The sequence below is a fragment of the Bombina bombina genome, chromosome 6 (assembly GCF_027579735.1).
Source record: "Bombina bombina isolate aBomBom1 chromosome 6, aBomBom1.pri, whole genome shotgun sequence".
NCBI lineage: Eukaryota > Metazoa > Chordata > Amphibia > Anura > Bombinatoridae > Bombina > Bombina bombina.
Window position 1 is genome coordinate 123,003,450 of NC_069504.1, and position 23,571 is coordinate 123,027,020.

The 23,571-nt window shown below is 39.2% G+C and overlaps 1 protein-coding gene across 4 annotated transcripts in view; it reads left to right on the forward strand.

Moving 5' to 3' along the window:
- Positions 1–23,571, forward strand: part of KIF21A (kinesin family member 21A) — a 537,130-nt gene that overhangs the window by 410,741 nt on the left and 102,818 nt on the right. For 2 of the 4 annotated variants that reach the window (XM_053716595.1, XM_053716596.1), the window contains 3 exons: positions 2,742–2,855; positions 3,502–3,630; positions 23,236–23,274. In XM_053716595.1, the coding sequence (XP_053572570.1) occupies positions 2,742–2,855; positions 3,502–3,630; positions 23,236–23,274 (282 nt within the window). The remainder of the gene's footprint in view (positions 1–2,741; positions 2,856–3,501; positions 3,631–23,235; positions 23,275–23,571) is intronic. The other 2 variants (XM_053716597.1, XM_053716598.1) reach the window with 1 other exon arrangement.

Consider the following 23,571-nt stretch of genomic DNA (forward strand, 5'->3'; position numbering starts at 1 on the left):
TCTCTAGAATCTCCCATCTCACCAGAAGGTTTACACTTTGCCTTAGAGCATGGAGAAATTACATCATTATTACATAGTTGTATTACACAGCTCAGATATTAAGATATTTTATATGTAATTTCACTTTGATGATAATATGATAGATTGATCGGTTTAGCTGATTTTCCTCAAAGTTTTATTAATAGGCTGATGCCTCCATGTGTAAGCAAATATATTAGGTTATGGGTTCTCCTTACTTAGATCATGTCTTAGACATACTGTACACTGGTCTCAATAGTTTAGTGCTACATATAAGTAGTGCAGGCTCCATATGTCACTTCTTTAAAAAGTATAATAGAAAATACAGAAGCTGGATTATGTTGTAGTTCATAGGGTCCTTGAAAGTAGCATTGAACCCATTTGTACACAAATATACCCTTTATTTGAAATAGGCAGATGTATTAGAATTGACTTTCATTAGGTGTCTCTTCTAATATATATATTTTTTTAAAATATTTTTTTCATATATGTATATATAAATATATATATGTGTGTGTGTGTTCCACCAACAGTATGCACTCACGGGTCTTTTCATCATCACAGATACTTTATTTCATCATATCAGAGTCGACGTTTCGGCTCATTTAGTGAGCCTTTTTCAAGACAATCTTAATGTGTTACATTTACAGCATCTCACGCTGTTCTCCAAGAGAAGTCTGTGTCCCTTGGAGAACAGCATGAGACGCTGTAAATGTAACACATTAAGATTGTCTTGAAAAAAGGCTCACTACATGAGCCGAAACGTCGACTCTGTTTGATATGATGAAATAAAGTATCTGTTGTGATGATGAAAAGACCCGTGAGTATAGGGGCCTATTTATGAAAGGCCTGTTGGACATGATCCGACATTGCGGATCATGTCCGACAGACCTCGCTGAATGCGGAGAGCAATACGCTCTCCGCATTCAGCATTGCTCCAGCAGCTCTTGTGAACTGCTGGTGCAACGCCGCCCCCTACAGATTTGCGGCCAATAGGCCGCTAGCAGGGGGGTGTCAATCACTCAATGATCGTATTTGATTGCGTTGAATTGCGGCGATCTCTGTCCGCCTTTTCAGAGCAGGCGGACAGGTTATGGAGCAGCTGTCTTTAGACCGCTGCTTCATAACTGGTGTTTCTGGCGAGCCTTCAGGTTCGCCAGAAACACAGGGCTTCAAGCTCCATATGGAACTTGATAGATATGCCCCATAATCTCTAACAAAACTTCAAAGGGCAAATTAAAAAATAAGTTTTTTTTATCATTCATATGAAAGTGCAGCAATTATACATGATAAACCTTTTTTATTCAATATAATACTTTTTCAAACAATATATTTTCAAGTTAATACTTTCTTGAGTTATAAAGAAGCTGTTAAAGTGAATGTAAATTTTGATGCTAAAGTGCCCGGTTTTTAAACATTTGATTAAAAACAGGGGCACTTTAATTCATAAAAATTTACAATTCACTCCTGTTGTGAAAAAAACTTACCTTTTAAACTTGACAGCAGCTCCAGCTTCCTCCGGTCGTCGCAAGCCATTTCTGATGTCAGAAATGATGGATGGGTTATCCTCCAATCACAGCTTCCCCCGGGGGAATCAGTGTCTAATTCAACGCCGTGATTGCAGGAAGCCGGATTCCTCATTTTAGACCCAGGAAGAGGCTTTGCGAAGGCCGGAGGAAGCTGGAGCGGCTGTCAAGTTTAAAAGGTAAGTTTTTTTTCACAACACGAGTGAAATGTAAATTTTGATTAATTAAAGTGCCCCTGTTTTTAATCGAATTTTTAAAAACCGGGCACTTTAGCATCAAAATTGACATTCACTTTAAGATGTAATCCTCATGTTGCAGGGTTTCTTCATTTGGTGCACGGGCATACTACTGTGTGTTTTTGTAAGCATTATATCCTTTTTTAGATGCTCATTTATTGAGATTTCACTAAGTAGCACACATTTACAATTGAATGTTTGTATGTGTCACCAGTGACATGAAATGGGGTGCTCAGCATTAATGTAACACTTTAGAGTGTTCATGTAAATATTACAAATACTGTGAACTCATCCACCACATTGTTGTTTTAATCCATATTTTTGTGTCCCCCTTAAAGGGATATGTTGTGTTATGGTTTAGATCTTCCATCTGCCAGAGAGTCATTTTTAGAGTAACCCATGTCCATTTTAGATCCCACAGAAGATATCCTTATTATTTAGCATTTATCACCATTTCATCATGAAGTATTAAAATTAAAGTGGCTGTATATTATATATATTTTTAATTTAAAAAATACAACAACCCTGAAAGTAGTATTCCTTGATACCCTACTTATGATCCATTAAGTGAGCTTATAGACATTTGTCTCTTGTCATTGGCTCAGCAGATGTGTTCAGCTAGCTCCCAGTAGTGCATTGCTGCTCTGGAAATTTTATATATTTAATCCATCTGCAGGGGTTACACACACTGTCATATGCACACAATAGTGCAATAATAAAATGCTCTAGTATATTAGAGCATTTACGTTTTGCATTTTTATATCCCTTTAAGCGTAATTTTTGCTGCAGGAGAGTGAAATGCCTCACCAAGAACATGCATTTGTCAAGCAAAAAACTGTAATATGTTTTGAACTGCCAACCCTTAGATGAAACAAAGCTATAATTGACTACAGTGTCCCTTTTAATGTTCATGTGAAATTACATTTCTTTTTCCACTGATGTTGAACAAAATTATTCTCAGATCAAAGCAAATGCCTTTGTCAGAAAAACGAGCACCTGAGCCATCACCATTATCACGCAGGAAAACCTATGAAAGAGGTGGAGATAAGACCACAAAAAACAAGGAACAGAAATTGTAAGTACATTTGTTTGAATTTCTGCTTTTATTTGTCTATTTAGTTTTTTTACTGTCTTGATCATTCTACATAGAGTGCCCAAGATAGCACTGAAAGCAAATTATCTGGCACAGTTCCTCTGGGGTTCTGCCAGACGGTTTCAATTAATAGGAATTAAATTATTTTATTAATCCTTAATACATTTCAGCAGATAAGCTTTAAATGGCGATATATATTATAAATATATAAAAAGTATTGATTTGAATTTACCTTTAAATGGGGAAAAATTTGTTTGTTTTTTTTAGATGATTATTACCAATTTGGGCACACTCTTTAAAAAAGACCCTAATGCATAGAATCACTTTCTTCCGCCACGCTCTATTTAGAATGTAACAGTGTTTTGTGTCATTTTTTTTATTTACGATCTAATTCATTGCGAAAATCATGTGATACTAATTTTCTGCTGCTTTGATTAGTCTGTGACATTATTTTGTAGGAATGACGATCTTACATTCACAAGACATTACACTTGATGCACATCTATGAAGTAACCATTGGGAGGGAAGATATGGTCATAACATTCATCGTTTTAACGTACATACTTTCATTTTGCAAAACATGTTAAAGTGAGCGTTCAATCTTTTTTTTTTTTTTTTTTTCTTGTAGCTCAGATTCGGGAACATCAGAGGCTAGTCTGTCACCTCCTTCTTCCCCAACAAGCCGCTCCCGTAATGAAAAGAATGTATTTAGTCGTCTCACAGTTTCTCAGGGAAACGCACCATTTCAGCAGGATAAGTAAGTGATAGGCAAAAGATTTAGTCCATACACCGACAGGCACAAGCAAATAGATCTCATTAATGCCCCTTTTCCACCTGTTCTCAGATACTTCTGATATTCAGATTATATCAATTAAAAAGGATCACATTAAAATTCCTGCTGAATAGTTTGAAACAAGTGAAAGAAAATGAGCTATCATCTAAATCCAATTTAGTCTTCATTTTCTTTGATTGCTATATTACACATTATACCCATCCAACATGCAATTTTGTATAATATCACAATTATACGTTTTATTCTTTAAGGACTCAACAAAGATGAAAAGTGACAAATTCCAGGAAACAGAACTAGTCATTTCAATTTTGTTTGCTTAAATTTAGAGACGGATAACTTAAATTCAAGTCAGATTAGCATATTTTAACTTAATCTGAATACTTCATCTGCAGTTTCCCATGAGTCTGCAAGAGCCGTAATGTGTTTTCTGATTTGCCAGAAAAGTATACAAGATTTAGAACTATGTTTGACTAAGCAACGTTCTTTATTTAAAGGGAGAGTGTACTGTGAAATGTTTTCCCCTTCAATGTGTTCCCAATGATCCCTTTTATCTACTGTAGTATATTAAACCAGGGTTCTTCAAACTTTTCCCCCCCAAGACCCAGTGCAACGATACCCTACTTTTATGCTTGGTCTTAAAAGTTCCAAAGTCATATGCACAAGAAGAAGCAGGTAGCCTAATTTAAAGTGTGCATGTAAATTGTTATAGTGCAATAATAAAATACTCTATGCACTTATATATATCCCTTTAAAGTGATAGTAAATCCTAGTGTTTCACAAACATTGGAACAAATAAAGGGGACTTTCAGTCATAAAGTATAAAATACTTCATACTGAGAGTTCCTTTATTTGTCTGAAGCGTTTGCGTTTCCACCTCTTAGCCAATAGTCGTGCGGGCCAACTGGCATTATGCCGGATAGCTAGCACACTATTGGCTAAGATCACCTCACAGCAAAATAGCATTTTGCCGTGGGTTGCCTGAGGCGCTCAGCACGGCAAACGCTTCAGACAACTAAAGGAACTTTCATGGGACACACGATCACTCTCTCATCTGCACAAATGTAGTCTACTGGAGCTGGCCCTCTGCGCCACCGGCACCACTCTTCTGCATGCTTCTTATTTACAGCAACACACTATAGTTATACCATATACTCCTACGCTCCTCATAGAGACGAGGACTAAGGCAGTTATCTGCTTAGGGAACTGTGTCCCCGGCCTAGTCAGCCCCTGCTTCCCACAACCCAGTAAACACAGCGCTGCGACCCAGTAATGGGTGGCAACACGTGGTTTGAAGAACCCTGTATAAATCTTTTTACTAATAGCTAATTTACCATTTTCTGGCATTTGAAATAGCTAAATTTGCTTGTTAAAACCTCTACCCATATTGACAATTTCAATACTGCAGTGTTGGCTACAAAAAAAGCTAGGTAAACAAGAAGGTGTAGAAGAAATCACACTTTCAACACAAGTGGGAAAACCTTTATTTCAGATATAAAAAGTAACAAATTCCCCTACATTTTATACTATGCTGCTGGTATCACAAGTCATTGGAAACACATTAAGGGGAAAACTGTTTTATAATACAATGTCCCTTATAACGGTAATAAAAGTACAATTTAGAATGTATTTTAAATTTGGATAAAATTATTTCTCTTGTTAAGTGTGTTCAGTCCACGGGTCATCCATTACTTATGGGATATATTCTCCTTCCCAACAGGAAGTTGCAAGAGGATCACCCAAGCAGAGCTGCTATATAGCTCCTCCCCTCACATGTCATACCCAGTCATTCTCTTGCAAGTCTCAACAAGGGAGGTTGTGAGAGAAGATAGGAGTTTTTTACTTAATATTCTTCAATCAAAAGTTTATTATTTTAAAATAGCACCGGAGTGTGCTGTTTGTTTCTCTCAGGCAGTATTTAGAAGAAGAATCTGCCTGCGTTTTCTATGATCTTAGCAGACGTAACTAAGATCCACTGGCTGTTCTCGCACATTCTGAGGAGTGGGGTAACTTCAGAGAAGGGAATAGCATCCGGGGTCCCCCGCAAATGAGGTATGTGCAGTAAAATATTTTCTAGGAATGGAATTGACTAAGAAAACACTGCTGTTACCCATATGACGTAAGTACAGCCTTAAATGCAGTAGTAGCGACGGGTATCAGGCTGATAAATGTATGCGCAGTTGAGTTATTTTCTAGGGACTAGAATTTGACTTTAAATACTGTTAGTACTGAAATAAATGTATGAGCCTTAACTGCAGTAGAAGCGACTGGTAGCAGGCTTAGTGATAACTTTGCATAACACTGAAAAGTTGTTTTTTAAAACGTTTACTGGCATGTTATTCGTTTTGTGAGGTACTTTGGTGATAAATCTTTTTGGGCATGATTTTTTTCCACATGGCTAACGTATATTTCTGCATAGAAACCGTTATATCAGGTCTCCCACTGTTGTAATATGAGTGGGAGGGACCTTTTTTAGTGCCTTGTTGCGCAGTTAAAATTCTAGCACAGTCTTCCTGCTTCTTCCTCCTTGATCCAGGACGTCTCCAGAGAGCTCAGGGGTCTTCAAAATTCATTTTTGAGGGAGGTAATCAGTCACAGCAGACCTGTGACAGTGTGTTTGACTGTGAGAAAGGCGTTAAATCTTAAATTGATTATCCGTTTTGGGTATTGAGGGTTTAATCATCCTTTTGCTAATGGGTGCAATCCTCTGCTAATTTCATACATTTACTGTTAAAAATTGGTTACTATAACTGTATTAGTTCATTGTTATTTCAACTGTGACAGTTTTTTTGTGTTTTTAAAAGCGCTGCAGCGTTTTTTATATTGCTTGTAAATTTCCAAGCTTGATAGCTTCATTGCTAGTCTGTTTAAACATGTCTGACACAGATGAATCTGCTTGCTCATTATGTTTAAAGGCCAATGTGGAGCCCAATAGAAATATGTGTACCAATTGTATTGATGTTACTTTAAATAAAAGTCTGTCTTTACCGGTAAAGAAATTATCACCAGACAACGAGGGGGAAGTTATGCCGCCTAACTCTCCTCACGTGTCAGTACCTTCGCCTCCCGCTCAGGAGGTGCGTGAGATTGTGGCGCCAAGTACATCAAGGCACTTACAAATCACTTTACAAGATATGGCTAATGTTATGAAAGAAGTATTATCTAATTTGCCTGAGTTAAGAGGCAAGCGCGATAGCTCTGGGTTAAGGACAGAGCGCGCTGATGATATGAGGGCCATGTCTGACACTGCGTCACAATTTGCAGAACATGAGGACAGAGAGCTTCATTCTGTGGGTGACGGATCTGATCCATGGAGACCGGATTCAGAAATATCAAATTTTAAATTTAAGCTTGAGAACCTCCGTGTATTGCTAGGGGAGGTATTAGCGGCTCTGAATGATTGCGACACGGTTGCAATCTCAGAGAAATTATGTAGGCTGGATAAATACTATGCGGTACCGGTGTGTACTGACGTTTTTCCTATACCTAAAAGGCTTACAGAGATTATTAGCAAGGAGTGGGATAAACCCGGTGTGCCTTTTTCCCCTCCTCCGATATTTAGAAAGATGTTCCCAATAGACGCCACCACACGAGACTTATGGCAGACGGTCCCTAAGGTGGAGGGAGCAGTTTCTACTTTAGCCAAGCGTACCACTATTCCGGTGGAGGATAGTTGTGCTTTCTCAGATCCAATGGATAAAAAATTAGAAGGTTACCTTAAGAAAATGTTTGTTCAACAAGGTTTTATATTAGAGCCCCTTGCATGCATTGCGCCCGTCACTGCTGCAGCGGCATTCTGGTTTGAGTCTCTGGAAGAGGCTATTCGCACAGCACCATTGGATGAGACTATGAACAAGCTTAAAGCCCTTAAGCTAGCTAATGCATTTGTTTCGGATGCCGTGGTGCATTTAACCAAACTAACAGCTAAGAACTCCGGATTCGCCATCCAGGCGCGCAGAGTGCTATGGCTTAAATCCTGGTCAGCAGATGTAACTTCTAAATCTAAATTGCTTAATATTCCTTTCAAAGGGCAAACCTTATTCGGGCCCGGCTTGAAGGAGATTATTGCTGACATTACTGGAGGTAAGGGTCACACCCTTCCTCAGGACAGGGCCAAATCAAAGGCCAAACAGTCTAGTTTTTGTGCCTTTCGTAATTTCAAGGCAAGAGCAGCATCAACTTCCTCCGCTCCAAAACAGGAAGGAACTGCTGCTCGTTACAGACAGGGTTGGAAAAGCAACCAGTCCTGGAACAAGGGCAAACAGGCCAGAATGCCTACTTCTGCCCCTAAGACAGCATGAAGAGAGGGCCCCCTATCCGGAAACGGATCTAGTGGGGGGCAGACTTTCTCTCTTCGCCCAGGCTTGGGCAAGAGATGTCCAGGATCCCTGGGCGTTGGAGATTATATCTCAGGGATACCTTCTGAACTTCAAAGCTTCTCCTCCACAAGGGAGATTTCATCTTTCAAGGTTGTCAGCAAACCAAATAAAGAAAGAGGCTTTTCTTCACTGTGTACAAGACCTCCTAGTAATGGGGGTGATCCACCCAGTTCCGCGGACGGAACAAGGGCAAGGATTTTACTCAAATCTGTTTGTGGTTCCCAAGAAAGAGGGAACCTTCAGACCAATCTTGGACCTAAAAATCTTAAACAAATTCCTAAGAGTTCCATCATTCAAGATGGAAACTATTTGAACCATCCTACCCATGATCCAAGAGGGTCAGTATATGACCACAGTGGACTTAAAGGATGCCTACCTTCACATACCGATTCACAAAGATCATTATCGGTACCTAAGGTTTGCCTTTCTAGACAGGCATTACCAGTTTGTAGCTCTTCCCTTCGGGCTAGCTACGGCCCCGAGAATTTTTACAAAGGTTCTGGGCTCGCTTCTGGCGGTACTAAGCCCGCGAGGCATAGCGGTGGCTCCGTACCTAGACGACATTCTGATGCAAGCGTCAAGTTTTCAAAATGCAAAGTCTCATACAGAGATAGTTCTAGCATTTCTGAGGTCGCATGGGTGGAAAGTGAACATGGAAAAGAGTTCTCTGTTACCACTCACAAGGGTTCCCTTTCTAGGGACTCTTTATAGATTCTGCAGAGATGAAGATTTACCTGACGGAGTCCAGGTTATCAAAAATCCTAAATGCTTGCCGTGTCCTTCATTCCATTCCAAGCCCATCAGTAGCTCAGTGCATGGAAGTAATCGGCTTAATGGTCGCAGCAATGGACATAGTGCCATTTGCGCGCCTGCATCTCAGACCGCTGCAATTATGCATGCTGAGTCAGTGGAATGGGGATTACTCAGATCTGTCCCCTTTACTAAATCTGGACCAGGAGGCCAGAGATTCTCTTCTCTGGTGGTTGTCTCGGATTCATCTGTCCAAGGGAATGACTTTTCGCAGACCAGATTGGACGATTGTAACAACAGATGCCAGCCTACTAGGCTGGGGCGCAGTCTGGAATTCCGTGAAGGCTCAGGGATCGTGGACTCAGGAGGAGAAACTCCTCCCAATAAACATTCTGGAATTAAGAGCAATATTCAATGCTCTTCTAGCTTGGCCTCAGTTAGCAACACTGAGGTTCATCAGATTTCAGTCGGACAACATCACGACTGTGGCTTACATCAATCATCAAGGGGGAACCAGGAGTTACCTAGCGATGTTAGAAGTCTCAAAGATAATTCGCTGGGCAGAGTCTCACTCTTGCCACCTGTCAGCGATCTACATCCCAGGCGTGGAGAACTGGGAGGCGGACTTTCTAAGTCGCCAGACTTTTCACCCGGGGGAGTGGGAACTTCACCCGGAGGTATTTGCTCAACTGATTCTTCGTTGGGGCGAACCGGAACTGGATCTCATGGCATCTCGCCAGAACGCCAAGCTTCCTTGTTACGGATCCAGGTCCAGGGACCCGGGAGCAGTGCTGATAGATGCACTAGCAGCCCCTTGGGTTTTCAACATGGCTTATGTGTTTCCACCGTTTCCGTTGCTGCCTCGACTGATTGCCAGGATCAAACAGGAGAGAGCATCAGTGATTCTGATAGCGCCTGCGTGGCCACGCAGGAACTGGTATGCAGACCTAGTGGACATGTCGTCCTGTCCACCATGGTCTCTGCCTCTGAGGCAGGACCTTCTAATTCAGGGTCCTTTCAACCATCCAAGCCTAATTTCTCTGAGGCTGACTGCATGGAGATTGAACGCTTGATTCTATCAAAGCATGGTTTCTCGGAGTCGGTTATTGATACATTGATACAGGCTCGGAAACCGGTTACCAGAAAAATTTACCATAAGATATGGCGTAAATATTTATATTGGTGTGAATCCAAGAGTTACTCATGGAGTAAGGTTAGGATTCCTAGGATATTGTCTTTTCTACAAGAGGGTTTAGAAAAGGGTTTATCCGCTAGTTCGTTAAAGGGGCAGATTTCTGCTCTGTCTATTCTTTTACACAAACGTCTGGCAGAGAACCCAGACGTCCAGGCTTTTTGTCAGGCTTTGGCTAGGATTAAGCCTGTGTTTAAAACTGTTGCTCCTCCGTGGAGCTTAAACTTGGTTCTTAAAGTTCTTCATGGTGTTCCGTTTGAACCCCTTCATTCCATTGATATTAAGCTTTTATCTTGGAAAGTTCTGTTTTTGATGGCTATTTCCTCGGCTCGGAGAGTCTCTGAGTTATCTGCCTTACATTGTGATTCTCCTTATCTGATTTTTCATTCAGACAAGGTAGTTCTGCGTACTAAACCTGGGTTTTTACCTAAGGTTGTTTCTAATAGGAATATCAATCAGGAGATTGTTGTTCCATCATTATGTCCTAATCCTTCTTCAAAGAAGGAACGTCTTTTACATAATCTGGACGTAGTCCGCGCCCTGAAGTTCTACTTACAGGCAACTAAAGATTTTCGGCAAACTTCTTCTCTGTTTGTCGTTTATTCTGGACAGAGGAGAGGTCAAAAGGCTTCGGCCACCTCTCTCTCTTTTTGGCTTCGTAGCATAATACGTTTAGCCTATGAGACTGCTGGACAGCAGCCCCCTGAAAGAATTACAGCTCATTCCACTAGAGCTGTGGCTTCCACCTGGGCCTTTAAGAATGAGGCCTCTGTTGAACAGATTTGCAAGGCTGCAACTTGGTCTTCACTTTTTACAAATTTGACACTTTTGCTTCTTCGGAGGCTGTTTTTGGGAGAAAGGTTCTACAGGCAGTGGTTCCTTCTGTTTAAAGTTCCTGCCTTGTCCCTCCCATCATCCGTGTACTTTAGCTTTGGTATTGGTATCCCATAAGTAATGGATGACCCGTGGACTGAACACACTTAACAAGAGAAAACATAAATTATGCTTACCTGATAAATTTATTTCTCTTGTAGTGTGTTCAGTCCACGGCCCGCCCTGTCTTTTTTTTTTTTTTGAGGCAGTTCTAAATTTTAATTAAAACTCTAGTCACCACTGCACCCTATAGTTTCTCCTTTCTCGTCTTGTTTCGGTCGAATGACTGGATATGACATGTGAGGGGAGGAGCTATATAGCAGCTCTGCTTGGGTGATCCTCTTGCAACTTCCTGTTGGGAAGGAGAATATATCCCATAAGTAATGGATGACCCGTGGACTGAACACACTACAAGAGAAATAAATTTATCAGGTAAGCATAAATTATGTTTTTTTTTTCATATAGATATGTTTGCAAAAGAACAAACACTTTTTTTTATCACCGCTTTTTTAGGTATTAGACCTTAAGTAGGTTTTAAAGGGACATTAAACACAAATTGTAAGCTACAAGATGATATACCTTCATATTTGAGAGGTATTTTGCAATGAATAGCACAGCTTTATTTGTATGTATTTGTATTTATGCTTTTTCTTTTCACTGGTTTCTATGTCCCCCAGAACAAAAGGACCCTTGCTAACCAATCACAAACTAATGCACATATACAGGATTTGAGCACGAGTTATTTTTTGCAAAGAGATTGGAGTAGCCGTGCCCTCTTCTCTTAAAAGTATTAACCTAAGCCTCCCTGGGAGAAAGAGGAACAAGCACCATTTTCAGGTGTAATTTACAGTAAATGCAGCAAAATAATTAATGAATGTATATTGCAGTGTTGTACTTTCAGTAATCATTTCTTTATATTGCTCTTTAATAAGTTAACATAGTGCTCTAAAAAGACAGTGTGCAGGGCTCACTTTTCTGCCTGTTACTGCTTACAGAAGTATATGCCAATTGCTCTGCCCCAAATGGCTTTGAATACTGGTTATGTCAGGCAGCTTGTTATTTATACAAAAAGGGACCAGCGGATGGATGCTCAGTTATCACAAAAGCAGGGATACAAGAACCATTTTATTATTATTATTATCGGTTATTTGTAGAGCGCCAACAGATTCCGCAGCGCTAATTTTGCAAACAGCTGTATATTGCTAAAAGCTTCTATTCACATTGAAATTAACCATTGCTCATTACAAATTGGACTTGTGTATATCTCTTTAATAATATTTCTCACTTTTTAATTCTACTTACAACTTTTTTTTAAATTTGATTAGATTCCGATTGATAGTAAAAAATATACATTTTTGTTGTTGTAATATTCCCAGGCATAAATAGTTTATTTCCCTCTCTTGCTGCTATTAAGGTAAATTATTCAATATTTCCATCTGGCCAGCTATAATAATGCAGATAAGCACTGTACAATATTTAACATGTTTTTCACCTATTGTCTCGCTAAACGTTTTTTGCAAGATTATAATTGGAATGCTAATAGTTTTGCACGAGCGATTTATCCCGGGTGTTTGCGCTCGTCGGGTTTACTGCTGGAATTACAAGTTAGAGGTAAATGCTAGAATGATTACCGCGTCCTTAGAGCACTGGTTAACTGTTTCTCGAAACAAAAAAGTGTCACAAAACACATCAAAAACATTAAAGTTATTAGGGCTCAAAGATATGAGATCTCAAGTGTTAGAGAGAGAAAAAAGATAGACAAAGGGCTTTAACATAGACATACACACATATATATATGTCTAAAGATGTATATGTATGTGTATATACATGTCTATGTATGTATTTACAGAGATAAATACACATATAAACACATAAATACATATTTACATTTTCCAGTTAAAGGTGCTACAGGTCCTTATATACATCATAATCTATTGAGTGTGTTTGAAACCAAATCTTTATTAGGAAATATTTAAAAAATGGGTTTAATGTTTAAAAAACTTTTGCAAAGAAGGTGACTCTATAGTTTAATCATGTGATGTTCCAATGAATTTAAAGGTTTATTATTTAATTAAATATGTTGAAACCCAGAGTGCTTGAAAGGGCTATCCTATTCCAGTGCCATTAACTGGAAAATGTAAATATTGTCCTTACTTTAATACACACCACCCAATTGTTTACATTATATAATAATACATATGAGTGGCTACGAAGGAATAACCACTCTAACATAATATAAAGCTGGTGCTCTTTTTGAAATGACTAGTGTAGTGCCTGTGGTCCTTTCTAGAACTATAAAACATAAATACACACATATAGACACACACACACATAGATATAAGTGTAGAAGCATATTTATACAATAGTCATTTTTAATAAAGGTTTTAACTATGAATTTACTGTAAAATTCCATTGTTCTGCACATAGCAGAATATGTTCCAAGTATTTTTAAATAGCTATCCCTATATATCTATACCTATATATACCCTGTAATTATGTATACATATGTATTATGCATGTGTGTATATATATATACTATATATAGTACCAAAATACCATCAGTTATATGTAGAAATATTTAATTAAGAATAAATAGAACATATTCTGCTATGGGAAGAATATTGGAATGTGAAATATTCATATTTTCATGTCAGTTTAGTGCACATGAGAATATGCAATCAGGTTTGTGTGCGAGTTGGGTGTTAGCTGTTTTTGCTCTATTGACTTCTATGGGGAATATGTGTACATACGATATTCTAAGTTTGGCTTTTTGCGCCCAAGCAAAAACTGTTTATTTTCAACTCAGAAAACGAGAGCAAAAAGCCGAACTTCTAGAGCAGTTAACACTCGAGTGTGAGCGTTAAGTAGAGCTCAACATGTAATCTGGCCCATTATTAGGATGCTTGTGTTTTTAAAAGGGATACTCAAGTCAAAATTAAACTTTCATGATTCAGATAGAGCATGCAATTTTAAGCAACTTTCTAATTTACTCCTATTATCAATATTTCTTTGTTCTCTTAGTACTTTATTTGAATGTAAGCTTAGGAGCCGGCCCATTTTTTGTTCAGCACCTGGGTATCGCCTGCTGATTGGTGGCTACAAATAGGAGTAGAAAGTTGCTTAAAATTGCATGCTCTATCTGAATCATGAAAGTTTAATTTTGACTAGACTATCCCTTTAAGCATTTTTCCCAAATCCTTTAATTCAGTTCCTATCTTTTTATATAATGCATTGTAGATATGCTTTGTAGTAAAAAATGTATATAAATGCAAACCATATAAAGTATATGGGTGCAATATGGTCTGTATAAGCCTCCTCAGTTTATGCAGCAGTGCATGTAAGGTGCATTAGGTATGGACATTTTACAATAGACTTTACAGATCAATGCATAAACAGTAGATGGGAATATTTCTAATTCTGTCAAAGGCCTATGACTTTTTTGTAGGTTTTATTTAATTTGGCTCTTTCATTGTTTTGTAGGCTAATGTATAACTATGTACACAAGCAATCCAGTTACTTTAACCCATTTTATTGAGAAAACTGTCAGTACAATTGGAGACTCCATAGATTATCCTGTTATACAATTGGAGACTCCATAGATTATCCTGTTATATCATTTATAAGGCTTGAAAATGGGTTGTGTAGCATATAACAATCATCAGTAATTTGAAAGTATGACCAAGACATGGTCTTAATATTTCCTAAAAAAAAGACTTTAAAGGGGAAAGCAGATTCCCTTGGGTGATTAATGCACCCGTGATATTTTTAGAAGAAGCCACTGGTATTCTCTGGAAACGACTGGGCCTATATGTGATCCATATTTTGACCGTTTACTAGGGAAAAACTGGACATATGATAATTTTATGATTGTATGAATTAATTAGGTCTTTTAGGAATGTAAACAAAGAATTGAAATTGGTGTAATAAGTATAATATTAATATATTTCTAGTCACCGAGGTGGAAATACAATAAATATATCTTTACATTTTAGTTTACATTTATATGCTTGGCATTTGATGAGCTATCTTACTAAAAACATTTTCTTAATGATTAAAGTAACAAAAACCTGTTTTTTTTTAATTTTAATAGTAGAATCATTAACCCCTTAAGGACCAGCGACGTACCCTGTATGTCGCTGGCCTATTTTTGGGACTTGATTGTTTTATAGCGCGGTCTTGCCACCGAATTTAAGACTGCTCTATTCCACAAAGCCTGCTGGAGGGAGGGTATTAATAGCGTCTTCTTGCTAGACTTGTGCTATTATGTCCTGAAAAAAACTTTAATGACCAGTGACATACAGGGTATATTGTGGTCAAAGAAGATTTCCACTCATGTAAAAGTAATGGTAAACTAAACCTGGTTTAAAATCAGTTCTGGAATCTAAGCAGTATTTTAGATGGACTATTGATCACTTATAATGAAGATGCGCTTTAACTAACTTTTTAATCTTGCTGTGCCATTCTAATACCCCACACTCCCCCCGCCCACTTCAAAACTTATATTTTTTTGGAGCTAAAGTCCATCTAAAATAGCGCTAAGATTCCGGAACTGATTTTAAATATGTCAAGTTTACCATTACTTTAAGTGATCAACTGATTCTCTATTAAAGGGACAGTAAATGCGATTTAAACAACTTTTCCATATTACTTCTATTATCAAATTTGGTGAATAGGCACCAGGCAGCAATGCACTATTTGGAGCTAGCTTAACACATCTGGTGAAATAATGACAAGAGGCATATGTGTGCTGCTACCAATCGGCAGCTAGCTCCCAGTAGTGCATTGCTGCTGCTGAGCCTACCTAGATATGCTCTTCCGCAAAGGATACCAAATAAACAAAGCAAATTTGATAATACATGTAGATTAGAAAGTAGTTTAAAATTGCATGTTCTATCTGAATAATGTAGGTTTAATTTACACTTTACTTTTCCTTTAAATAGCCTCATTAAAAGGGGAATATTTTTTTTTTATATATCTATATATTTAACAGAACCTGAGAGTTTTATAGCTTTTACTCTTTCAGTGATTAGTACATTGCATAATATAGAAGTCTGGGTGGCTAGTAGTACAACCAGGTAAATGTAATGTCACTGACTCCTATTGTGCTCTCCAGCGCACCACTCCTGTATTGTCTCTGCATTGGCTTTGAGTGTCTGCAGACATCTGATACAGGAGTACACTGCTGGAACTCACATTTCAAAAGAGCCAAATTACAACATTTGCCCAAGTGACAGGTTGATGCTTCAGAATAAACATACTTCATATCCATGAGACTTTTAAGTACCTTTATAGTAACTGAAGAGTCGTTTTGTGGTGGTTATAAAGCACAAAAAAGAGAACCTTTTTAAAGCCCATCAAACACTCAGTAAGCTGTGTTCGCTTATTTAGATATTCATAAAGAAAGCAGCGTTATGCTCGTGTCTGCACAGTCCTGCTGAGCTGCTTTTATCTTGTATTTTTCTTGCTTACGTCACAGCTCATTGATACAGTTCATCTATTAAACCCTCTACACTATCAGCTTAGAACATCTGAGATTTGTCTTTTTGTTCAAACACAACTAATTACATGTTTGGTGAGATATGTGAATGTAAGATCTTTCTTATAGGATTATTACAAAACGTTTATTCAATTGCTGCATATCCTTGGCAAATTGCTGTCTTATTGCTTTGAAGAATCCTACGTGTAATGAAAATCCTTTGTTTTTTAACGTATTTGTCTTTTTTCTGTGCAATGAGGCAAACACAGGAAATACTTTTTAGGAGCGCACAAGACTCTATATGTTTATAATCATTAATCACTTACTGGCTGCAAAATTGGCATGAGAAAAAAAAAAAGATGACTTTCTTAAAAACTATCTGACTTAAAGGAATAGTCTAGTCATAATTACACTTTCATGATTCAGATAGATCATGCCATTTTAAGCAACTTTCTAATTTACTCCTATGATCAATTTTCCTTTGTTCTCTTGCTATCTTGAAAAAGCAAGAATGTTAGCTTAAGAGCCGGCCCATTTTTGATTCAGCACCTGGGTAGTGCTTGCTGATTGGTTTCTAAATGTAGCCACCAATCAGCAAGTGCTACCCAGGTTCTGAACCAAAAATGGGCCAGTTCCTAAGCTTACATTTCAACTTTTTCAAATAAACATACCAAAGGAACAACGAAAAAAATATAATAAGAGTAAATGAGAAAGTTGCTTAAAATTGCATATTCTGAATCTTGAAAGTTTAATTTTGACTAAACTATTCCTTTTAACATTTTTACAAAAGGATCCTACTTTCAGAACACTTCCATTTCATATCAAAGCTGCACAGGAAGGAATACTGATAATATACATGGTTATTAGCATTAAATATAATTTTGAAGTTGTTTTTCATAAAAATAATATTTCTTTCCTAAGACCTGGAGAGTCCACAACGTCATTCCAATTCCTAGTGGGATATTCTCTTCTGGCCAGCAGGAGGAGGCAAAGAGCACACCAGCAGAGCTGTTAAGTATCACTTCCCTTACCCATAACCCCCAGTCATTCTCTTTGCCTCTGTTAATGGAGGACATGAAGATTGGTGTCTGAAGAAATATTTATTACTTTTATGGGTATTTTTCTCTGCAAGCAAGGATTGGGGTTTAGCTGTGTCCACGTCAATCTCTTGAGTAAGAGTAGTGGTGACTTTTAGCAGTTACACTGTAGTGAGGTTGTCTTTGCCTTGCTTCTAACATTGTTGCTACCCCTGTTATAGAAAGCCAGAGTTGGTTTCTCTGTTCTTTCTTTTTCTACAGGTCTCTGATAGGAGTATGTGTCCTTTCACACCTTGTAAGCTGTCTTCCTGCCCAACAGCTGGATATGCAGGTAAGTGCTTTTGTCTTCTAGGTATTGGAGACTTGCACTTTCAGGAGTTTATATCTGCATTATTATAAAATTGGGACTTATTCAATCCTTTGTCAAGGATTTATTGTGGCAGTATGCAGGCACTATTAGTATGTGTAGAGAGACTAAGGGGTTAATTCCTCCTTTATTTGTGATGTTTCCTTTGGCTGCAGGGTTCCTTTATTCTTTATTGAAACGCTAAGGGTACAGTGTTTGAGCGTATTAAGCCTTTATTAATTATTATGGGCTGTTTGTATGATCGTAACTGTTTTACTCTGCTGAAAATTTCAATTGCGCGCTTTTAGTTGTTGCGCAGTTTCTTGTGCTGCCGCTCACGTGACAGCCCACTCTTCCGCTTGTACACGGAGCGGAGCAGTGTCGTTTTCAGTGAGTTCTTCTTCATTCATCTTTTTTCAGCTACTAGTGGTTACGGTAGGGCACCTCAGTCTCACTGGGGTTTAGGGGTGTATTTTTTATTTGTGTACATATAGCTTTGTTGCGCTTTGAAGGATTACAGTTCCTTTTTAAAGTAACAGTTTTTTTTTCATTAGCATCTTATTTTTGGGGCAATATCTTCGCTATGGACATGTAAGAAGAGTCTGTTTCCCTTGACAAATGTTTATTATGTTTGGAGGCCCAAATTGTTTTGCCTATGCAATTTTGTTCCTCATGTTTAGCTAGAATCCTAAAACTTAAAGATAAATTACTCCCTTCTGAGCCTTTTGTCTCTCAGGATAATGCTGGTCAGTATATGCCACAGCTTTCTCCTCAAACATCCCAAGCATCAATGGTTTCACATACAGTGCCCTGTGGTTCCTCTCAGCCTCCCGAAGGTGTGTATTTGCCTGCAGATTTTGCTGCACAGATATCTTCTGCGGTGTCTGCGGCCTTATTTGCCTTTCCCATTGCGGGTAAGCGCAAGAGGAAATCATATCATATTTCTGCTAGTAAAGTGTCTGTTCCATCCTCTTCTGAGAGGGTTGACCTGCCTCATAAGTCGGATGAGGAGGATACCTCAGTAGCTTCTGAGGGTGAGATCTCAAATTCTGACAGTGTAAATCCTTTGACTGATTATGAAGAAGTAAATTTCAGATTTAAGCTTCAACACCTTCATTTAATTTTAAAGGAGGTATTGACTACTTTGGACGACTCCGACCCTTCTGTCGCTGTCAACCCTAAAAGGTCTAGTAAACTTAATAAATACTATGATGTTCCTCCTCCTATCATGGAAGTATTTCCTGTTCCAGATTGTGTGAAGGAGATCATATCACAGGAATGGGATAAGCCAGGGATACCCTTTTCCCCTTCTCCCGTTTTTAAAAAAGATGTTTCCTGTTGCTGATTCCATTCCGGACTCATGGCGCACTGTGTCTAAGGTGGAAGGGGCTATTTCTACTCTGGCTAAGAGAACCACGATTCCTATAGAGGATAGTTGTTCATTTAAGGATCCCATGGATAAAAAGCTGGAGGCTTATTTAAAGAAAATGTACATTCATCAGGGATTACAATTGCAACCTGCTGTTTGTATTGCTACGGTAGCAAGCGCAGCATCTTTTTGGTGTGATGTTTTGTCTGAGTTAATTTTAGAGGAGACTTTTTTTTAGAGGAGATCCAAGATAGGATCAAGGCTCTCAAGCTGGACAATTCCTTTATCTCTGATGCCAACATGCAAGTCATTAGACTGGGAGCCAAGATGTCTGGCTTCACTGTTCTAGCTCGCATGGCTCTGTGGCTAAAATCTTGGTCAGCTGATGTTACCTTCAAGTCCAAGCTCCTGTCGTTACCTTACAAGGACAAGACCCTTTTTGGTCCTGGTCTGGTGGAGATAATTTCGGAAATTACAGGGGGAAAGGGGTCTTTTCTACCACAAGACAAGAAGAATAGACCTAAGGGGCGCCAAAATTCAAATTTTCATTCCTTTTGTAACTTCAAACGTCAAAAGTCTTCCTCTTCCTCCTCCAAGCCGGAGCAGTCCAAGCCCTCTTGTGGAGATCCAATCAGCCTTGGAATAAGGGGAAGCAAACAAAGAAGCCTTCATCTGAGGCTAAATCAGCATGAAGGGTCCACCCCGGTCCGGTATTGGATCAAGTGGGGAGCAGACTTTCCTTTTTTCGTCAAGCTTGGATACACAATGTCCCAGACCCTTGGGACCCTTCAAGACTTGTCCTCCCAGGGGCAGATTCCTCCTCTCAAGATTATCTGCAGACCAGTTAAAAAGAGAGGCTTTCTTAAGCTGCGTTTAGGACCTTTCCTACCTGGGAGTGATTGTTCCAGTTCCGGTAAGGGAACAGGGTCTTCTATTTAAATCCCAAAAAAGAGGGAACTTTTTGACCCATTTTAGATCTAAAATGTCTCAACAAATTTCTCAGGGTACCATCCTTCAAAGTGGAAACAATTCGTTCCATTCTTCCTTTGGTCCAAGAGGGTCAGTTCATGACGACCATAAACCTGAAGGATGCGTATCTTCATGTTCCCATTTACAGGCATCATCACCAGTTCCTGAGATTCGGTTTTCTAGTCAAGCACTTTCAATTTGTTGCTCTTCCGTTTGGCCTTGCCACAGCACCCAGAATTTTCACAAAGATTCTGGGGGCTCTCTTGGCAGTCGTCAGGTCTGAGGGAATTGCGGTGGCGCCTTACCTGGACAACATCTTGGTTTAGGCGTCATCTTTTCAACTAGCAAACTCATATACAGAGAGATCTTGTTGTCTTTTCTACGTTCCCGCAGATGGAAAGGGAGTCTGCAGAAGAGTTTCCTTGCTCCAGCTACAATCCAAACTTCTTACTTCATGCCTTTCTCTCCAGTCTACTGTTCGTCCATCAGTGGCTCAATGCATGGAGGTAGTTGGTCTGATGGTTGCCTCAATGGACATTCTTCCTTTTGCTCTTTCATCTGAGATCTCTGGGGACCATTCAGATATATCTCAGAGGATTGATTTGGATCTTTTAACAAGAGACTCTCTCTCGTGGTGGATTTCTCAGGATCATCTGTCTCAGGGCACATGCTTCCGGAGACCCTCCTGGGTGATTGTGGCCACGGATGCCAGCCGTTTAGGCTGGGGTGCAGTCTGGGGCTTGTTAAAAGCTCAGGGTCTGTGGACTTGGGAGGAGTCCTCTCTTCCCATAAACATCTTAGAGTTGAGAACAATTTTCAATGCCTTGATAGCTTGGCCTCAGTTGTCTTTAGCCTGGTTTATCAGATTCCAGTCAGACAACATCACCTCAGTGGCTTACATCAACCACCAGGGAGGAACGCGGAGTTCCTTGGCCATGAAGGAGGTGACCCGTATTATACAGTTGGCGGAAGCTCACAAGTGTCTCCTATCTGACATCCACATTCCAGGAGTGGACAATTGGAAGGCAGATTTTTTGAGCAGACAAACTTTTCATCCGGGGGGGGGGGGGGGGGGGGCTCTCCATCCGGAGGTGTTCTCAAAGATAACCCTCAAGTGGGGGGTTCTGGAGTTGGATTTGATGGCGTCTCGTCAGAATGCCAATCTTCCAAGGTTCCAAGGTACGGTTCAAGGTCAAGAGATCCTCAGGCCGCCCTGATAGATGCTCTGACGGTTCCTTGGGATTTTGGTCTAGCATACCCGTTTCCTCCTTTTGGTTTCCTTCCACAAATCATTGCTCGTATCAAGCAGGATAGAGCGCCTGTAATTCTAATAGCTCCTGTATGGCCTTGCAGGATCTGGTTTGCAGACCTAGTGAAGATGTCATCTCTTCCTCCTTGGAGGTGACCTCTAAGGAAGGACCTTCTAACTCATGGTCCTTTCCTCCATCCAAATCTAATTTCTCTGAAGCTGACTGCTTGGCGATTGAACGCTTAGGATTGACTAGACGTAGAATTTCTGAGTCAGTACCATAAGGTATGGCGCAAATACCTATATTAGTGTGAATCGAAAGGCTTCTCTTAGAGCAGGTTCAGAATTCGTAGAATTTTGTCTTTTCTCCAGGAAGGTCTGGAGAAGGGTTTGTCCGTCAGTTCTCTAAAGGGTCACGTTTCTGCACTTTCTATTCTTTTACACAAACGTCTGGTGGATGTGCCAGATGTTCAATCTTTTTGTCAGGCCATGGTCAGAATCAGGCCTGTGTTTAAACCTGTTTCTCCACCTTGGAGCTTGAACCTTGTGCTTAAAGTTTTGCAGCAGGCTCCATTTGAGCCAATGCATTCTGTAGATATTATGTTGTTATCTTGGAAAATTTTGTTCCTTATTGCTATTTCCTCTGCTCGCAGAGTTTCTGAACTCTCTGCGCTGCAGTGCAATTCCCCTTACCTTATTTTTCATGCGGATAAAGCGGTTATTCGTACTAAATTGAGTTTTCTCCCTAAGGTTGTTTTGGATCGAAACATTAATCAGGAAATTGTTGTTCCTTATTTTTGTCCTAATCCTTCTTCTCATAAGGAACGCCATTTGCATAATTTGGATGTTGTGCGTGCTCTTAAAGTTTACCTACAGGCTACTAAGGATTTTCGGCAGTCTTCTGCCCTTTTTGGTTTTTTTCTCAGGAAAGCGGAAGGGTCAGAAGGCCACCTCTACTTCTCTTTCCCTCTGGTTGAGAAGTATGATTTATTTTGCTTATGAGACTGCTGGACAGCAGCCTCCTGAGAGAATTATGGCTCATTCCACTAGGGCTGTCTCCTCTTCTTGGGCTTTCAAAAATTAAGCTTCTATGGAAAAGATTTGCAAGGCGGCAACATGTTCCTCTATGCATAATTTTTCAAAATTCTACAAATTTGATACGTTTGCCTCATCTGTGGCCTCTTTTGGAGAAAGGTTCTTCAAGCTGTGGTGCCTTCTGTTTAAGTCTGCCTGTCTTGTTCTCCCTTCCTTTTCATTCCGTGTCCTTTAGCTTGGGTATTGGTTCCCACTAGTAATTGGAATGACATTGTAGATTCTCCATGCCTTAGGAAGGAAAACAAAATGTATGCTTACCTGATAAATTTTTTTCTTTCTGGGCATGGAGAGTCCCCGACCCCACCCTTAAGTTAGGCAGTATTTTTTGTTAAACCTCAGGCACTTCTACACCTTTGTCTTATTTTCTTTTTCCATTTCCCTTCGACCGAATGACTGGGGGTTATGGGTAAGGGAAGTGATACTTAACAACTCTGCTGGGGTGCTCTTTGCCTTCTCCTGCTGGCCAGGAGAGAATATCCCACTAGTAATTGGAATAACGTTGTGGACTCTCCATGTCCGGAAAGAAAGAAATTTATCAGGTAAGCATAAATTTTGTTTTTATACGCATTTAAATTTGCTTCAGAAACATAACAATAAAAAACATTTTACTATCTTTTATGTTGAAATTCTTCTATTAAATTTCATAATTTGGCAAACACTGAAAAAGCAATGTGATTATACAGTTTTTCTTGTGTCTTCAGAATTGGTTTCTATATACATATATATATACACACACACGTATATATTTGTTCCTTGTTAGTTTCTTATCTAATGAGGCGACTCTGCTCTGCTGATTTCTGTATTCTCTCCCTTGCAATCTATTACTGATCTTTATAGGTCTGATGAGAGTGATTCATCTCTGTCCGAGGTACACAGGTACAAATTTTCTTCTTTGAAACTCTTATTTCCTGTTGCAAGTGATGCTTTACCTGCACGCAGTTTTTTATGTTTATAATTTTTTTGTGTATTCGTTTCCATTAATGTCACAAGTGCATTATATTTTTATTTTTTGTATGTTTTAAAATGAAAACAACCTTACTTTCTGTTTGTTTTATTATAATTTGCGGCTAGAGGTCTCTGTTGTTCTTGTAAATATTGTCAAGATAAATGTTTTGCCTTTTTGCTTGCAATAGAGCTGTATCTGTATAAACTGCATGAAGATGCATATGATTT